The sequence below is a fragment of the Lampetra planeri genome, chromosome 12 (genome assembly GCF_965212315.1).
Source record: "Lampetra planeri chromosome 12, kcLamPlan1.2.h2, whole genome shotgun sequence".
Taxonomy (NCBI): Eukaryota; Metazoa; Chordata; class Hyperoartia; order Petromyzontiformes; family Petromyzontidae; genus Lampetra; species Lampetra planeri.
In genome coordinates this window covers 11,465,007-11,483,859 of record NC_136118.1, presented here as the reverse complement: position 1 = coordinate 11,483,859, position 18,853 = coordinate 11,465,007, and the positions used below count along the sequence as shown (strand labels likewise).

General features: G+C 47.6%; 1 protein-coding gene across 3 annotated transcripts in view; it reads right to left on the bottom strand.

The window, feature by feature from the left end:
- Window positions 1–13,865, bottom strand: part of LOC144721697 (fibroblast growth factor receptor 2-like) — an 82,155-nt gene extending 68,290 nt beyond the window's left edge. For 2 of the 3 annotated variants that reach the window (XM_078599549.1, XM_078599551.1), the window contains exons 1-2: window positions 13,028–13,865; window positions 8,983–9,362 (exon numbers count right to left, since the gene is read on the bottom strand). In XM_078599549.1, the coding sequence (XP_078455675.1) occupies window positions 8,983–9,097 (115 nt within the window). In that variant the 5' untranslated portion in view covers window positions 9,098–9,362; window positions 13,028–13,865. Of the gene's footprint in view, window positions 1–8,982; window positions 9,363–10,601; window positions 10,683–13,027 lie in introns of all 3 variants that reach the window. The other variant, XM_078599550.1, reaches the window with a different exon arrangement.
- Between the last annotated feature and the right edge of the window lie 4,988 nt (window positions 13,866–18,853).

Below are 18,853 nucleotides of genomic sequence, written 5' to 3'. Positions count from 1 at the left end.
CGTGCAGCATAAATGGGTACACCACAGTTAGACTATCGACAGGTCACGTGCGGTGGTGGGGAGGGGGGTAAATAGTGGGCACTCCGACATTCCAAAAAGGTTTGGCCAGTGTGGAAGAGTAGGCCAAGATAGCCTCTAGAGGGGTTCTATAGAGCTCCCTCTTGTGGAGGCCCTTCCGCCTGCAGTGGCATCGGCAAGACATTGCACGGCTGCACTTTTTGGGTGCAGTGACGTACAGGGGTCGGTGTCTTGACACTGGATCATTCCTCGCTGCTATGCCCATCTGCAGGCTGCTGCCTGGGACATTATTGTAACACTATACAGACATCCATCCACGTCCTGGTGCTGCCGGGAGAGCCAAGGTCAAAATCAGAGTGGTTCGCAGTCGTCTTAATTGTGCCGAGGCAGCAGTGTGAGCCGAGCCTCGGTGCTCGTGGGTTAACGGGTCAATCGGCGATTGATATGACAAGCGGAGCACAAAGACTTCTACGGTGACAGATGTGCACACACACAAGACTCGCAGAGTACCATGAATGGCCGAGGCGTGGAAATATACTACATAATAGACATTAAGACAAAGATAGCCATAACAGCCTTTTTGGGCAAGTGCTGTTCGAACCTATTAATCGCTGGCATGGCACACGAGGGGGGTAGGTGGCCAGCACCATACCCGGCCGCCTTTGCCTCTTCAGTGGCGATGTTTATACACCGCACCAGGTACTCATTTAAGGCTGGGTTGACCCGAGGGTGGGGCCCAGGGTCATTTTAGATATCACTCGCCACTGATTTTAGCTGTGACGCGACTCGGAAAGTGAGCATTTTTCCACACCACGTGGATACGTATTAGCACAGGGGAAAGGAAAAACAAGGAAGAAAACCTGCACGCACACTTGACATACCCTGAAAAAAAAAAGTGCTTCCTGGTTAGGGCAAAAGGTTCCCAGTGGGGGTGGGAATCACAGCAAGGGCAAGATCAGTTCCATTCTTTGAGGAGAGAAGATGAAGAGGGAAGAAAAGGCCCTGGAAGAGGGGAGTGGTGGCTCAAAACGCGAGAAATAAAACACTCGCTTTAATAAAAACCAATAAAACGAAGGTTACATGGGCATGTTGCTGGAAGACGCGAGGGTACAGCCCTGCTAACTGGCTCCATAAATAACAAGTCAAACCCCACGTCTAAAACGACGCTGAATTGGCAGTGGTGCACAAGAACAAATAACAACAAAATTCAACAAGTTAATCAACACTGCCATTAAGCGGAGCGGAAAATAAGAGATAGCAGACAATGGGCCCTCCTTCGTGACACCTCCGCACCTCTGATTGGCACGGTCGGCTACGTTCGGTGCGAACGAAGTTCAACATGCGTGCATACATAAGAGAGAACAACGCCATGTATAGGCATGGCCCTTTCACTCGGGGCCCTGAATCGGTGACTTCGTGCCCATGGGGGGGGGAGGTACACGCTGGTTGCGCACCATGGCAGTCAACGAGGTTCAACAGTGCCCCCTTTTCCTGGTGTTCATAACTCGTTGTTTACGGTTTGTGAGAAACGAATATCTGGGATGCCAATGACGAAAGCGTGGAGAGAGCAGAACACTGGGCTGGGGCGAGACTGCACAGAACTCCCTCCAAGTACTGTATATGTTAAACAGCCATTCGTCATGTACACACGTGCGTACTCGCAATCGCCTCGTCCATGACACTTGGCATGTGGGCTCTTTGGACTACTTTGAGTCTCGTTTATAACTTTCCATAAAAATAACCATTACAAGATGGGAGACTTATTTAACCGCACGCCAGGACAACAAAAAAAATATCAACAATTTTTGGCCTAATCCTGTAGGTCAAACTTCTTCCTTTGTATAGACATCGTATTTTTTTTTATTTAACTACTTTGGAAATTTAAACCACGTGCAATAATATATATATTTTGAAATATACCATGTAATTTTCATGAGGGTGCTTTTAGATGTTTACATTTTACCTGTTATGTATTTTTTATTTGACAGCAAATGAAACATGTATACACTGCATAATAACTGCACCGCATATTCAGTGCAAATATAATTCTTGAAATAAATCACGTACAGAGAGCCCTCCTGTAAATCCACCGCTGGATGAAGCCTCCGCACGTCATATAGGTCAAGGAGGAGGTTACTGGACGACCCTTCGCCACGCTGGGCAGTAGGCGAGTTAAGAAAAAGTATCGAGGGCACAGGACCAGTTCCTTTATCACTCGCCACGGACACAAGCCATGACTGGGACACACACTCTGGTCGCCAGGGTTGATCGTGCAGTGGCCGTGCAGCAACTACTGCGCCATCGTTCACTCCCCCGCTCCCTCCCCATATTCACCACCCTCTGATAACTGTAAACACGGAAGTTTATCACTTGTTACATTTAGTATATTTATATTTCTGCGCGTCAGCAAATAAAACAAGTTGCATCTATTTGGTGCAATTAGCACGGTTGGCGACGAACGGTGTTAAAGAAACTCGACAAACACAAATTGCAAGGTGTCACAACGCCTCAAAGCGCCTTGTAGAATCCGCGTATTGCGTGCGGGGTGCGTGTAACGAGTCTGTCCGTGGGGGCATTCGGCCAAGGAAGGCTCAACGGTGGTGCGTACACAATTGGCGGGCGGAGGGGGGGGGCGGGCAGCGGTGCACTGCGGCCCCCCTGTGTTGTTCGACAGGCCTCGGTGTTGTATTTGCCACCGCATTAAAACACGGCGATGGTGTTTAGAGGAGGCGCGCTCGGCCACACTCGGTGCCGGCACCAACAATAGGGGCGGCACGGTACATTAGGCTCGCTCTTCAAACAGAGGCCCCTCCACCTGCTCGGGGGCCGGCGTGTCACTTGCTATTCTGTTTATCTAGGCCGCTTCATTTGTCGAATTCAAAAAACATTAAAAATACATAAGATGCGCGCACGCGCGCGCGCGTGCACACACATACTAAACAAACTCGGGCGTGAATATGACTTGCACGACCGTCTGTGGCACCCCGCGATGGATCATCCTCGTGTAAATATAAAATCAATAAGACAAAGAGGGTCCCAAACCCACCCACCCCGCCCGCACTCCCCTTCCTCTAAGCCATCCATGCACCTCGATACAGATATAAGCCCTCAGACAAAAACACGTCACATCATAAATCCATCTGGAGGATACAGTTACGTTTAAGACTTCCTCGCCGTGTTGACGCCACTGCCTGCGGCTCAGCGTCTGTAATCAATCTTACACCGATAATATATTTATTTCCTTCCGAAAATGTATCAATATTACCCAACTTAATAACGAACGCCAACATTTTTCTTTTCGACAATCGACAGCGACGGTAAAATTACGTGCCGTCTTTTGTCAAAGGCAAGGCGTGTGTGTGTATATATGGGATTTGATTGGTTTAGTATTACATGGGCATCAAAAAAAATATTCAGAAAAATGTCACACGTCAGTCCGCTCAGCCTCTTCCAACAGAGGGGGGTAAAATTTGTGACCAAGTGTTTGCTCGGTTGATTATGATGTGACAATTTGATTATCCCCTTTTTGCAACGCGATTGGACGTGGTATTCTTTAACCACGGACAATGAACGAACAACAATGGGAGGCTTTATCCGCCGTGTTGTTTGGTCACCTATTTTGCTTTCCTTGGAACAGCTACAATATTAAAGCTAACTTGGCTCACATGGGTGCCAAATAAATCTGGAGGAAACTAATAAGCAACACATGTAGGCCAAAAACCGAAATTTCACTTTGGACATTCCTTTGCTTGGAAAGCCAGTAAGTTGACCGAGAATTTTTTTTTATTAACAATAATGCCGATTAATATTTCTATTGTGGCTTTTATTTTAACGGTCATCGTTTGCGTTGCAAGTGTAGTTCATGCCCGTCTCAAATGAAAAAAGCTGCGATTGCAAACGAGTGCGAAGGAACGCTCGCAGCAGGCCACACGTGGGTACGGAGATGCAAGCAACATTAATGACCCACTGGTGCGAGCTTTAGCGTAAACACAAATTGTTGTGTTCTTTATAGTCTCAGAACTTTCCCAGCACCTTCCCAACAAACAGACCCAGACCCCCGCTGCTGCCCCTCTCATATTTATTATTTTTAACGCCCCACGTTCCCAAGCTAGCATCTATCAGCTTCTTGGACTCGCCCGTCACACTGTAATCACATGGAACCAGAGACCCAGCCACGACACACATGGCAGCCAAAAACCTAAACAACGTCGATGAAATGTATGCTGCGTATACACACACAAAGAAGGGCACTTTAAAATGACTTCTTAAATTGGACGATAACAGTTCAAACACCAACACACATTACACTGTTAGTTTTTAAAATGAATGAACTTGTTGTACAATTACTGTGTGGAAAACATTATGGCGGGAGGCGGGGGGGCATTCTTTGTGAAAACATTTGAACACCCCGAATATAGCGGGGTCGAGCGGTGGCACAGTGGTTAGTGCATTGCGCTATGAACCGCGTGACCTAAGCAGGATTCTCGACCACGGCTAACATCGGTGCCGAGTGATATCCGAACCAGTCCTGGTCCAACGACGCCCCAACTCCCACACTTCACGAACCTATCATACTGACCAGCATGGTGAAGTATGATTTTTTTTAAATGGTTAAAATCAACATGGTGTGTGGGTAGGTAGGCCTTCAATGCAACAGACCACAGTTTGGCAAGCCAGGAGAACGACACTTGTTGGCAGATTACTAATGGAGCAGCAGCAACCTTTCATGGGTAAGACTGCAGCTGCAAAATGTGACTTTATTTGTTGAAGCCCCAAATGCTGAAAGTTTACTCTCAAGATCAATGCCGTTAATAGGTAACACGTTCCCGTGCTTTTTTTCTCTTCCATTTCCCTGAAGGCCAGGACACTCGTCAATTAAACATGCTCCCTTTCCCATACATTTATTATTATTATGACTGCTATCACAGTTGGGTTTTATAACGTAGTTTTTGGCCTCGGCTCAACACTCATTCCAGGGCAATGTCACATCGCAAAAAAACATCTGCGCACAACAAAACAATCATTGACGTAACTGGTCCCAGATGCTGAACAATTGATAACGCAAGGATTTTTTTCGTGAAATAACGCTCGAAACACAAGCAAATTGAAGGCACGAATGCACAAAGACAGGATGGCGGCTACAGATTAAATACGCCGGGATTTGCCTGAAATGTTAAGGCTGTCGTTTTCGCGAAATAAGAAACGCAAATTGGCCGCTGCATTTCCTACGCAATAATGGTGCAAAGAAACGGTAAAACTTGAAAGCACTTGTAATCATTTCTGCTAATAGTAGATAACAAAAAGTTGCTTCAGCTGTTTGTATATTAAATTGATGAAACATTTTTTTATAAATAGCTGTAGGCTTGAACAACATTCTTTTGTTGCGCAACAACGCAATAATCGAACGCGGCAAACTAAATGGGAAAAAAAACACGGAATCAAGCTTCGCTAACCGTTTTAAAAAACAAGAACAATCCCGGAGACAGGGCAAATTTTTTTTTTCTTTCTAATAAACGACTGGGAAATTAAGCAACAAAAAGTCACAACGGGGCCGAATAGAGCGCCATTAGCTCTGGTTAATAAGGAGTGACTGTAAAAACTGGCCGCAACCCGAGCCCCCCCCCCCCCTCTGTTCTCCGGACCTAATTGCTCTGTAACGGAGACGGCGGCGTGCTCAAAATGGCAAGCGTCTGGACGCACGAACGTCTATTAGTGCGCCCCTCCGCTCCGGCAGGAGCTTGGGTGCTGTGCTGAAACAGAACGGGAGAGCAGGCAACGTCGCTAGCCCGCTTGGCCGCCCGCACACACGGACGCACGCACGACTCCGTCGCTCGTTTAAACCGTGGAATGGGCCACGGGGCCGGCCCGCTTATTAAAACGCAGCCACGCCCGTGACGAACCCGCTAAAACTCAAACACAAGCGGGATTTCTTAATCTTGCTGCCTTGGCCAAGATGAATGGCACAATGGCAGGGCAGGGGGTCTCAGAGGCTAAACCTGCCATCCCTCCTGAGTACGGCTGACTGGCCCCTGGCCCACGACCCCGTGCCTGAAAAGGAGACCGACCCCCTCCTCCACCACCCTGCCCTCACAGCGCCTTGCCCACTCACTCCCCTCCCGTGAATGTAAGGGCACAAGCAGAGCCGAGGCCCCCGAAACAATGCCGGTCTTGTGCGGCCTGGGTTAATCTGTGCCTGGGGGAAAGCCGATCCGGGCAACTTGTTTGTAAACTCTTGCTTGCCAAGAGCATTCCTTGGATGGCTTTGCTTTCCCTCCCTCGCTGCCCTCCCCTCCTCCCCCTTCTCTCCCCATCTGAACACACTGACCGGTCAGTGACCACACTAGAGATATGATGGAAGCATTTCCACAAACACCAACGCAGGTACGAGAAAACCTGCCCCCCAGCATGGCCTCGTAGCATTAAAGCACCACATGATGGTTGAAAAATCAGGAAAAAAATTAAATACGGTATTAACTGATGGGACGGAAAACTACATTTGCAGAATAAAACATAAATGTACCGCCTAAACATGTCTTCATCAGCAATCGCTTTGGCCTATAATGTGACATTCAAATCAATCATACCTCAAGGAAAAAAATTAAATACTCAGGGTCCTGTTAGTTTTACTCATAGATATGGCATTTTAAAACCAAATATTTAAGCTTCTATAATGTATTAATTTGAACTTTAGGAATACCGGCTGAACAAGAGCACAGCCTTTCGTTTTCACGTCACACGTTGCTTGCTTAACGGCACCAGTAAATATATCAACAGCTCTTTTTTTTTCAGAATAAAAAAAAGTGCGTTAAACTTCATGGCAGACCTTGACAGAACAAACGCTTGGCTCTCAGTTGCGGGAGGTCTGACGTTAACTGAAAAGAATTACTAATACATGACTTATCGGCAATCAAACCAAGCAGACAAAACTGTTTACACAAAAACTGGAGGATCTTTATTCTTCATTCCTAACAAGTCGCCTATGATGTAATGTTTTGGATAAAAAATAATCTGCAATCTATTTGTTTTGGCCTCATTACAGGCCATTTTGAACAAAAACTAAGTTAATTTTATTTTACCAGGTAGGGCCCACTGAGCTATATAGCTCTTTTTCAGAAGTGACCTGGCCACAAATGATAGCTCAACGAAGTGGCTTATCATCATGTGGAAATGTATCGCATCAAAGTACTCCAAACGCATGTTTAAAAATGGAGGGAAAAATTGGCAGCCCGGAGAAAAATCCAAGTGACCACAGGGAGAACATGCAAACTCCAAATAAATAGCAGGCGTCAGGGTCGGGATGGAATCGACGGCCTCCTGCATGCCAGACGAGGGAGTTAACATTTTGCCAAGATCCCTGGTCTACTGGTAAGAAGACATCGTGTTGTCTCATTGAGAACCACGTGGTGCAAAGTTATCAAGGGCCGATTACAAAATTGCAACTCGTGTTCAAGCGCGTTACATTTGATATGTCTTCATGTATGATTATTTTTTCGTATTTTCACACCTAAATACCAGCGCCAACCACCCCAAAACTCTAACAGATGCCAACATATTGAAATTCAGAAGATGAAAGTGGCAAATACATAACAATGAGTACTTTAATTATAAAATACTAAATCTTTTAACACAAATGAGACTGTGAAGCTTATTAAAATCACGTGATTCCAGTGGCTATTTGTACACGTGAAGGACTATGAAAGATATTCCTTCTTCAGACTATCCTCATGCAAAAGAAATTCACGGCTGTGTATGTTTTTCTCATTTGTTTTTCTCATTAAGGCTGTCCTTTTTTTGTCAGCGGACGATAAAAGCAGCCACAATATTGGACTCGATAACAAACTCATAAATGATGCTGCAGCAGCTTTATTATAAATGCCGAGCAAACTTACCACACTCTCTCCCAAGGAATTTTCATTCCATACCATGCAAGGCACAGTGTGTGTGTGTGAGATGTAGATTTTGGACTGGAATATCACAAGCAAAGCCCCCCAGACAACACGTTAACCCTTTCACATACATAACTACAGCTAAGGTTAACTAGAAACCTCAACCTTTTTTTTACGAAATATACTTTTATGTAAAAAACACAAAACATACGCAGCTAAAATCCCGAAGTCCACTACAAACCAACACGATAGAACACACACAAGAGTGAAAGCAGCGGCGTGGCAAACGAAACCACCAGAGTTCACCTTTACCAGTTAAACACACACAGGTAGGGGGGGGGGCTGCTCTCTCCCTGTACCGAGGCATGAATAACAAAGCCCAACCCGCACTTAGCTGCTAATGATGTTCATTTGGATTGTTGGCCGCACCCAAAATCTCACCTGTCTTCTCCGTGCACAGAGAGATGGGTGCCACCATTAGAGATGCATCTCTACTTTTTAAGCACACTACGCATAAACGCACCCAGCTCAAAGGAGAACTACCCTAAAATGTACATATTTAGCAAAGATGCCTAAGGTCTTGGTAAGTTTGTGCCGAGTACAGTTGTATTGTTATGGTAGTGCTTTTGGAAACACAACAAAATTATAATGTCAATGGGCTATTATTTGGGGGGTGATCTTGGTGGAATGTTTTAAAGTACTGTATTTAACAGACCATATTTATTTGTATTAACGGCCGTTTGTTAAGACCATTTAGCATGGAGAAACGTAGAAGAAGTATGGTCAAATAACCCCCACCACGAAGATGCCCACACTGCATGCAGAGGCCCTCATCCAGCAGCGGACTGACAGAAGGGGACTATACACTTTCCCACACGCACACACATCACACAACAACAACATTAAGTCACACCTGCTGTAAAACACAATAAAAAAAACGCACACAAAAACAGCAATGCTATGCAATAGTCCTGTTAATCCCACGTTGAATTTCCACACCACAGCAAATCAAATGGAATCTCACGGAAGACGGGCGGCCGTCATCACCGCAAACTGCATCGCCACGACGGAGACTCACCCGTGGGCACGGCGACTCTGCTAGACGGTGGGCGAGACGAGGTGAGATTAACAGCGCACACGAGCAGCAGCAGCAGCAGCTGCTGACACGAGCTCGAAGTACGGCAACAGGCCATGGCTGGATAGGGCTGAGCTGGCGAGGTGGCTTTTGGTGGTGGCGGTGGCGTGTGTGGCACGGGCTCGCTGGGCTCTCAAGGTCTGCGCTGTGGCGTCTCCATCAGATGCACGCTGGCGCGCGGCAAGGACCCGCGCTCCCTTCCCTGTTGTCGCAAACTTCCTTGCCCTCTCCTGCCCGTGGCCTGTGTGCGCTTTTGTCGTGCTGATAGAAGGAGCCTGGCAGGGTCAGATCTCAGCAGAGGGCTGACCGCATAATGGATGGCCCTGCACATGGGTACAAACACACACGCGCGCGCGCACACACACGGAACCGCAGACAACTCTGTTAAGAGTAAACAAAGGGTGAGAAGCACTGCATACATTTCATTCAACACCGTTATTCGAGTCGCATCTAACAAAGCAAGACCACGCGATGTATCTGTTCCTTCCACTCGTGCGCTTTTGAAGTGTGTGCACCAGAACTAATTTACACATGAAATACACAAACACTGTGTGTGTATGTCCAAGCAGTCTTGCAGAATTGTTTCCAAAAATAGCACAAGCAGTAGCTTTCAAAGACTCTTGAGTATTTGGATCAATACTTGAAGAAAAAATAGAACGCTTATTAAACATGAAGAAAAGTAAGAACGTTGTCATTTATTTAGGTTTAAAGTCACTCTCTCAACCACATTATCTGCTTCTGCATAGTTGGACCATTTATAACAAATGTATTTTAATCCAGTAACCACAGCTTAAAGCTGGATGCATATTTCACGTTGCGCCACGCACACCACTGTAGTTACACGTTCCCCTCTGGGTTACTGTTTTGTTTTCACTTAAACTTTTTACAGTTTTCCCGTCTGTTAAGCAGAGACCCAAAACTTTTGTGCGCGTACACTTTCAGAAAGTTGCACCAAATACCGTGGCGGAGCTCGCCAACACCATCATTGCGATCATAAAAAAATCAGCTTTGTTTTCACTTAAAAGTTTAGATGTTTTTCCGTCTGTTAAGCAGAGACCCAAAACTTTTGTGCTTTCAAAAAGTTGCACCAAACACCGTGGCGGAGCGCGCCAACACCATCATTGCAATCATAAAAAAAATCCAAAAAACCACACACACACACAAAACAGCAACAACCGAGCTGAGCGCACATTAAAAAAACATTAACTTTGTGTGTGTTGCCTGTGCTGGAAGTTGAACTTTGTGGGGGAATGTTGCGAGCTGTGGGGCCACTTGCTCTCAGAGCCACGGTTTGGGTTTGCTCGCACGCTGCCCCTGCCGACCTCACTCGCGTCTGCCGCTGGAAAATCGTGGTAATGCGTTCTCTGTTTAACCTACAGCCGTGGGTAGAAGGCTACCCACGGCTACCCACGGCTGGGTAGAAAACCGTGATCTGAAAGAGAGAAAACGCTGCGAAAAGCCACGGCTTTGCTGTATTCGGTGTTTTTCACACTCAACCCGCTTGTGTTTTCCCCCTTTCTCTTGTAAAGCACATACATTTTATTTTAAAGTGATTTGCTTACCTTTCCTATACTTTGCACTTCCTGTCGTTTTTTTTGTATTGCTTGTTGTTGTAACGTTCCGAACCACCCCTAACTGGACATCTGTGGAACAAAAATTACTTTATAGCTCATCGGATTCCTCCAGTATAAATAAATATTCTGATTCGCTGGTTGCTCACAGCATGTACATCTGGAAACCTGGCGTTGAGAATGGTGGCATTATTACCGATGACGGTGGTGATGACGATGATGTGCTCTGGAAGCGTGTGTGCCATGGTGGTATGGAGCGGCCGAGATGTCATGTAATCGCCACGCATGTTACGAGAAACTCATACAAGTTGCCGGTTTTGTGGGAGCAGTGAAATACTTGTGGCTGGTGTGTTGTATGGCACCGCCGAGTGAGCCGTGCCAAAAAAATATACTTGGATTTGAAATTATATTATCGTAAGCTTTGCAATTTCATCTTATTACCCAGATGTCATTATGGGTCTCGCTCCGCCGCGTCTGGCATTCCGACTGAAATTCCCACACGGCACACAAACGCACCACAAAATTGCTGCGGGAAGCAACTTGCTGCTAACAACTTTCATTGCTTTTCCAGCAACAGAACGTCAGCGAGCAGCAAGCACTCTTGAAAATTATCACGTGCAGCCGTGGGTTTTTTCATGGACCCGCAATTGTATTTTGTCCATTGATGGGATTAGGAGCCGCAAACAAATGATGTTTCCACGAGATAACGTATCACCACTGTGCTCACAAACAGGCTAAACATTAACCCAACCACCACCAAGGCTCCACAGCCACCACCACATTTTTTCAAAAGGTGCCTTTTTTTCTTTTACACCCATTAATCAATCCAATACTGGATCAAAGCCTCCAGCCATGCAGTGTTGGCCATGGGGGGTGGGGTGGGGGTTTGTTGGACCATACTTCACCACTTTGATCAGTGCGGTTGCTCAAGACAGGCGCCCAGCAACGAACCAGTTAAGTTATCACAGCCACGGATATTCGCCGGGGAATCTAACTTGGCTTTCCGGGTCAATAATAGCACGGGGCCACTAACCGTTACGCCAACACTCGCGACTCGATTTCTTTTGTCTTTCAAACCTTAAAAATCCCCCACGTTGTTACAGGACCCATTAAATATTTGGCATTTCATAAAAGGGCCCTCGACAAAAGAAATGCGTGGCGCTAACGTATTAAGCCTTCACAGAATGTCAAATTGATGTTGGCTGCTGTCAACATTAATGAAAGGTAAAACCCACCCATTACATTTTTTTTGTTCAAAGAATCTCACGGACAAAATCAAATTCCACTGCTATGCCTCTTCTTCTTCTTCTGCTTCTTGACTCATGTCCAACAACCTCTGCAGTGTTCGCCCAATATTCTGCACAGGCCCAGCGATTCTGGTGTTGGCATTGGCAAATATTGAGGCACGGGCATTGTGGTGCTGCAGGCTATCTCACGAGACGGATCTCCATGGTTTGCCTTCTCCTGACAAGCACATTGTGATGATGCCATCCACCGCACATCGGTTTACTTGGACGAGTACGACGCAGCAAGATCGTGCGTTCTGTCCACCCAACAACGCGCTTACACCGAAGCCATCCCAAGAAGACAAACGCAGTTCGGTACAGCCGTGATGCACGTCAACTGGCATAGCAAAGCAGCATTTCATACAAACACATAAAAAGCGCGAAACAGACTACACTTAACAACCACTCGCATACCCGGTCCAATGCTGAAGAATTAAGGTCTCCCCCTTAATTCGTTTGACCATACATCACCCCAAGGGGCTTTGGTGAAACGGCGTCTAACCCCAGAGACCGGTGCAATGATCACCCTACCAGCTGACCGCCCTTACAAGCCGAGACCAGGAATCTAAAACATCGAATATATAAAACATCGATTGTAGGGCTGCATATATATGCAATAAAGTAGTCGGAGCCGTGGGATATATGGTACCCGTGAAGTAATCGATCGTGAGTACTGCGCTACTCCTAGTAAGCAGATTAATAACATCATCACGTTCGTAAAGACAACGATCCACACCCCTCGTGTAGCCTGTAACAGACTGTTGGGGCAAGCGCTGTTAGCGAGCACCTATTAAGGGCCAGCACTGTGGGCACACGAGGGGGTTGGGTGGCCAGCACCACGCCCGGCCACCTTCGTCTCCCGTGTGACGATGTTGACTAACCACCGCACCAGGTACTCATTTGAGGCCGAGTCGACCTAGGGGGGGGGGGAGGCTCAGGACCGGTCCCGGATGAATCCTCATTGCCGGTGTTGGTGGCCGTGCGTTACGGCCACCGCTCCCCACTCATAAAGACATCGCACACAGTAATCGCACAGACACACACACAGACACACACACACAGACACACACACACAGACACACACACACAGACACACACACACAGACACACACACAGACACAACAAACTAACCTGCTGCTGCTCGTGGTGTCGTCGCTTCTTCCTTCGAACGTCCGAGCCCCCCCACGAATGTCTCCACACGCTTACAAAGATCTCCGCAGAGGGACAACGCTCTTCTCCTCTCGGATGAGAATCCTAAACCCCCCACCACCACCACCACCGCCCCTACTATCTCGGTACTCAACAGAGAGTCGAGAAAATAACAAAGAAAATTAAAAGAAAACAAGAATCCCTCCACCCCACGCAGGCAGGCAGAGCCACAGGATCAGAGCCGCCTCCTCCTCTTCTCTCACGGATTCTTTCCCACAGCAGCAGCAGCAGAAAGTCTTCTCTCCTCGGTCTTGCCGCTCACAACTCACCACTCGTCTACAGTCTAGCACAGCGCAACAATGCGACACAAGTCCGCCGCTGACGCCGACGCCGCTGATGCCGACGCCGCTGATGATGTTTGTCGCTTGTTTGGCGTTGGTTCGTCCCTTTGTGCGCTGTTCCTCTGCCCGCACACTCCTACTTCACGCGGGAGCGCATGCGGTGTGGCTTCCCCGTGCGTCTTCTCCCCCCACCACCACGGTCCCACAACAGCCCCCGGAGTCCTCCTCCCTCTTCAGTATCGTCGTGGTGGTGGTGGTGACGATTGAAGCATCTGAGCGCGCACGTTGAGCGGTGCGTTGCCCGCGCAGCAGCGTTCACGGCGAAAGCGCTTGCCGACTAAAGCAGCCGGATCTCATTACACTTACACTTTACACACAGACACACACACAGACACAGCGACACACACAGAGACACACGCGCACACGCTCGCTTACTTACACGCCGCACGCCGCAACACGTGGGGCGGCCAGTGCGTGTGGCTCCTCCCTCTCCCTCCCGGAGTAGACCCGCCCACCCACTCACTAGCCACGCCTACTTGGTCGTTTCGCCCCGCCCACTTATACGTTTGGTCACTCCCACTCTCACGATAGCCCCGCCCACTCTCGCGATAGCCCCGCCCACTCTCGCGATAGCCCCGCCCACTCTCACGATAGCCCCGCTCACTCCCACGATAACCCCGCCCACTCTCACGATAGCCCCGCCCATTCGTGACCGTAGTCCCGCCCACTGGTTCACCCCCCAACCCAACCCCCTTTTGAACTTTTGCGATAAAACAAATGACTGCTGTGTGTTTACGTGGTGCACAAAGCACAATTATTAGCAGACTCAACGCGTTCGCCAATAACACCTACTGCCTTTAAGGGGGGGGGGGGGGGGGGGTAAACAATTAAAGGCGACGTTTCGGGCAACGTCCCTTCTTCATTTCCACAAACATAAAAGTATATAAGAGTTTGAGAGACTGCGCGTTTTTACACCATAGGGAGGAGGGAGGGGGTGATAAAGATGAGTTTTTTATGTAACAAAATCAAGTTGATAGTATTCTTGTTGTTGATGCGTCATTCCTGCTGTGACTGCCCCCATCCACCCGCTAAACAAGCTCCAACTGGGCCACCACCATTATTCAATTACACCAATTAGTTGAAGTCCTCCTGCCTCCTGTCGTTTGCGACGATTCGTCCTTAACTGTTTGTAATGATGGGGGGGGGGGGGGTTGCCAGCACTCACCCCGGCCACCACCAAATCGGTGACGAATTCAATCTCAACCCGGTCCTGTGGCCCACACCGATCACCGCCTCAGCCACATAATGACCACCTTGATTGCGGTGGTGTTATTAAATATAAACGTCAGCATCGGGGTGAGACAAAGGTGGTTCTGCCACCACACTCTCCTGGTCACGTGCCGCGTTGACCTTGTCAGAAGCGCTGCTGCTTGGCCCATCAGCGCTTGCCCCAACACAGTCGGGATAAGGCTACGCACGGGGTGACCGGGGGGGGGGATCTTTGTGTATGATGGGTCGGTTTGACGCTTCAAGTTATATGTGATGGCCAAGCGAGATATTGTAAAAAAAAACATAAAACGATAAGTTTTGTTGTTGTTGTTGCAAATTCAAGACACGAATATGGGAGAGAGAGAAAAAGAGAGAGAGACAAAAAAATGTCCCCCGTGTTATTTAATCGACGAATTCCATTGTCAACGCCGAGTAGCCGCGAGGTTGTATCTACCGTGGCCTGTACAGTGAGTGTGTCTAGTATAATGGGCACGTGCTGAGAAAAAATCCCACTTTAAAGTTGATTCCGACTTTTAATATTGAACCTACAAATGACAGTTCAGTTCATTTTCAATTACCCCTGTGAGCCAATAAGTTCCTGGATCGGGTTTCGTCAACACAAATTTGCAATGGCTAGCCAACGCCGTGGACTACTCATTGGAACCCAGAGGTCGCCGGCTAAATTCGTGTTGTTTGAAACAATGGTGGTGGTGGTGTGGGGGGGTTAACTCTCAATTTCCCTCCCTCCACCGGCCTCTCTGTCCATCTACGAGTGCGTCCTATCAGTAGGTCGCGTGTAGTGGGCTAAAGCGTGGGGTTACACGTTCAACACGTCTACCTCTGGTCGTCGTGAAAGAGTAGATAAAATAACCTCCAGTTCCCTACAATGGGAGGTTCCTTTCTGCCAGCTTGTGGCGTGAGCAAGCATTCCTTTGAGTGTGGGAAGCATATTTCGAGATACATTCGATAGCAATTGGGTTTCCTTAGTTAACTGGGTAAACGTAACGAATTGGCTTAATTACGACAAACTAACGATTAAACGCGTGCTTTTCAATTGCAGTACACTGAGAAAAGTCTTCCAAGGTGTCGGACTAGCGTGGAAGAGTAGGCCAACTACCGGGTATTTGGTACCCACGGCCCTTCCACACCCCAGCTGCACATTTACCATTTGCTTTGTGAAACAGTTGTAATTTTTAAATCATCAACAACACGTGCACACTGTCCAATACTCTGGTCTAAACGTTACTTTTTAAAGTGAGGGTTTTGTTGTTGTTGCTTGATCCTGTATAGTTTGTAAATCTACTGCTGGATGAAGGCCTCTCCATTAAACGCATACCTTTCATTCTGTTTTGTTTGGCCATAACTTCACCAAGCTGCTCGCATAGCGCTGGTTGGTTCAGAGAGCACTCACCGCTGACGATAGCCGCAGACGGGACTCGAAACTCGGAAACCCGGGTTCGTGGCACAGCACATTCAATATGCTAACCGCTGCACCGCAGCACCCCACCCACATTGTCATGTTTTGCACAGCCCCCATTGTCAATCCACCCAGGGATGAGGGCTTCTCAACGCCGTGCAGGGACGTGGCTGGGGGCAGGGGGCACCTTTGACTATACTTCACCCGCGCGCTCGATCAATGGAGCGGAGAGGTGACACAGGCCCAGCGTTCGCGCGGACCCACTCTGGTTGAGTGAGAAAATCCATCAACGCAGCGACCGAACGTCCGATCATCGATCTCCCCGGGGTCTCCAGAGCAACACGTTGCTGTGCTGCTCACCACACTGACCCGCGAGCCTGGTGACGACCCTGCTGATGCATGCATGGTGGTTTACGGCGCTTTATCGCTTCTCGTTACGTACTTTCTCCGGCACCTCACCCATGGGGAAAAAAAATTAAGCCCGAGTGGTCTTCGCATTGCAGTACTGTGCACTACAGACTGCACACACGACTCTTCGGCACAACGAGAATTGCCCCGATGCGAATTTAAATGCAACGCGGACGGCACTGACACGTTTCACCGTGATGTTTACACCACCCACTGCAAAAATGCTCAGACAGTAGTGCCATGAACTCCACGTCCGTCGCGTTTCTGCACACAGAACTTTGAAAAGCCACTTGCTGGATGCATCTCAAGTGTGGCCACGGAACATGAAAGCAGCAGTAAAACAACAGCTGTACCGATTTGAGAGCAATTACAGGATCATCAGCGGCCCAATGGGGCTCGATATTATGAGAAAATGAGTCGTGTGGGTGGTTACATGTTGACTTGTTCATGACACTGAGGACCTAAAAAGTGCAAGCAAGCTCAGCCGCCCATGTATATGGAAATTTACTGAAGCTGGACTGGGAGACTTGTGTAAAATAAATTTCACCACCAACACACTAACTAGTGTTACTACTTGTCCTAGTTTTCACAGGATCATCCAAGTTTTGAGGCAGCTGTCTCTGAAAGTCCTTTCGAGACGTTAAAAGTCCTGTTGTTATCAGTAGCGCAAAAACACACGACACGAGTTAAGACAATGCATTTACATGGAATGTACCTCTCTTCTGGTTTGTGAGAAATCCTTCCCATATGTCCAAGTTTTCTTCTGTACCTCAAAGGTAGCAACCCTTAAAACGCACACTCATGACACAGCGCATGCAACCATACCACCCTAACCATGCCGCTCAATTACGACAACTTAATCGGTGTTTGAGAGCGGATTTTCTAACTGGGTCTCTAAATTACGAGACATTATAATGATGATGATCTCGCGCCATGTGTGGCTCGTAGGCTCACGCAATCATTGCCACGAGGGGTCATAACATCGAGGCAGCCACAGGGAAAACCAAGGGCGGAGCACAAACGCTCCCATTCACAGAGAGCCGCAAGCACAGTTACAACCATGGCAAGCCGCACTGCCCTCGGCACAACATGTTTGGCCAACATTTTAACCGAGGTGCAACAAGATCACCATGGGTTGCTTGTTGCGATGGTGCTGTTTGCTGTGTTTTTATTCAATTTCTAATATATATTCACACATCAGCCGCTTACATTTTCCAATTGTCTGGCACGTTGAGCGGAATGTGCCACAGATATTTTATATCCGTATATAAATTACATGTGTAGGCTGCAGCGGGGATATCGTTAGCACACTGGACTTGCAATCCAAAGGCTGAGAGATTCGTTTAAACAAGAGGCAATTTTCTCAAATCCACCCTCCACCCCCTGCCACTGCTGTATAACCAGCAGCACAACAGTCGTACGGCTGACCGCGTGTGGTGGGGTAAAGTGTGGGTACAACCACCTCTTCCTACTTGGAAAAAGTATGCCATGTGCGCTCGGGAGAGGCTCTGTAGAGTGTTCTTCATTGAAGGCCCTTGGACCAGCAGTGGCGCGAGGTTGCAATTGCAGCGCTGTGCCTTTAGCATAACCTCCAGGTGAATGGTTCCATTATGGAATCTCTAGTTACAACACAGGAGAGCTCCACGTATCCCTGGCCATATTTACAAGCTATTCTTTTTATCTGCGCATTTTCACGCGTAAGGAACGATCAGAACATGTATTCCATTATCTGCTGGGTTTGGTTATTTTTCTCATGGATAAGCAGAATAAAACTGAGAATTTAATCCGACGAAGTGTGTCACCAATACTCGCAAATAAGTGCAGTTCTATATAATTCTGAAATTGTCCAGACCATTTGCTTCTTTGCTATCATATTTTGAAAGCATTATTAATTGTTGATATTGTGGCTCATCTACAAAAGGCAGCAAACTCATAAATAATGACAAATAATTGCGCAATTAATCTCTTGCATTGTTTTTTGAATATTTGGTTTATTTCAAACAATGCTCTCCGGCTCTATATGTGGCTTTCAGCCAAACAGATAATTGTTGAGCAAGCGGTGGTTTGGGAGGTCTGATTGTTACCAGTTCCAACCTAATTTCGTGACCACAGTGTTGTATTGTGAGCATGGTGTCAGAAAAAAACACCAAACTCTATGCCCTGCCACTCATAGGCACTGAACATTCCACAAAACGTTGTGCAATTAGAGGCCACCAAATTAGCTTAGCCCTACTGTCCGCAATAAATGAGTCACGTAACACTCACATTTAGCACAGCAGTACAAAGCAAGCAAGGCTGGTTGAATTACTGTGCTGTATATGGCATTGTAATGTATATGGCGTGATGGTAAAGTGCAAAGTTCTACCATTTTAC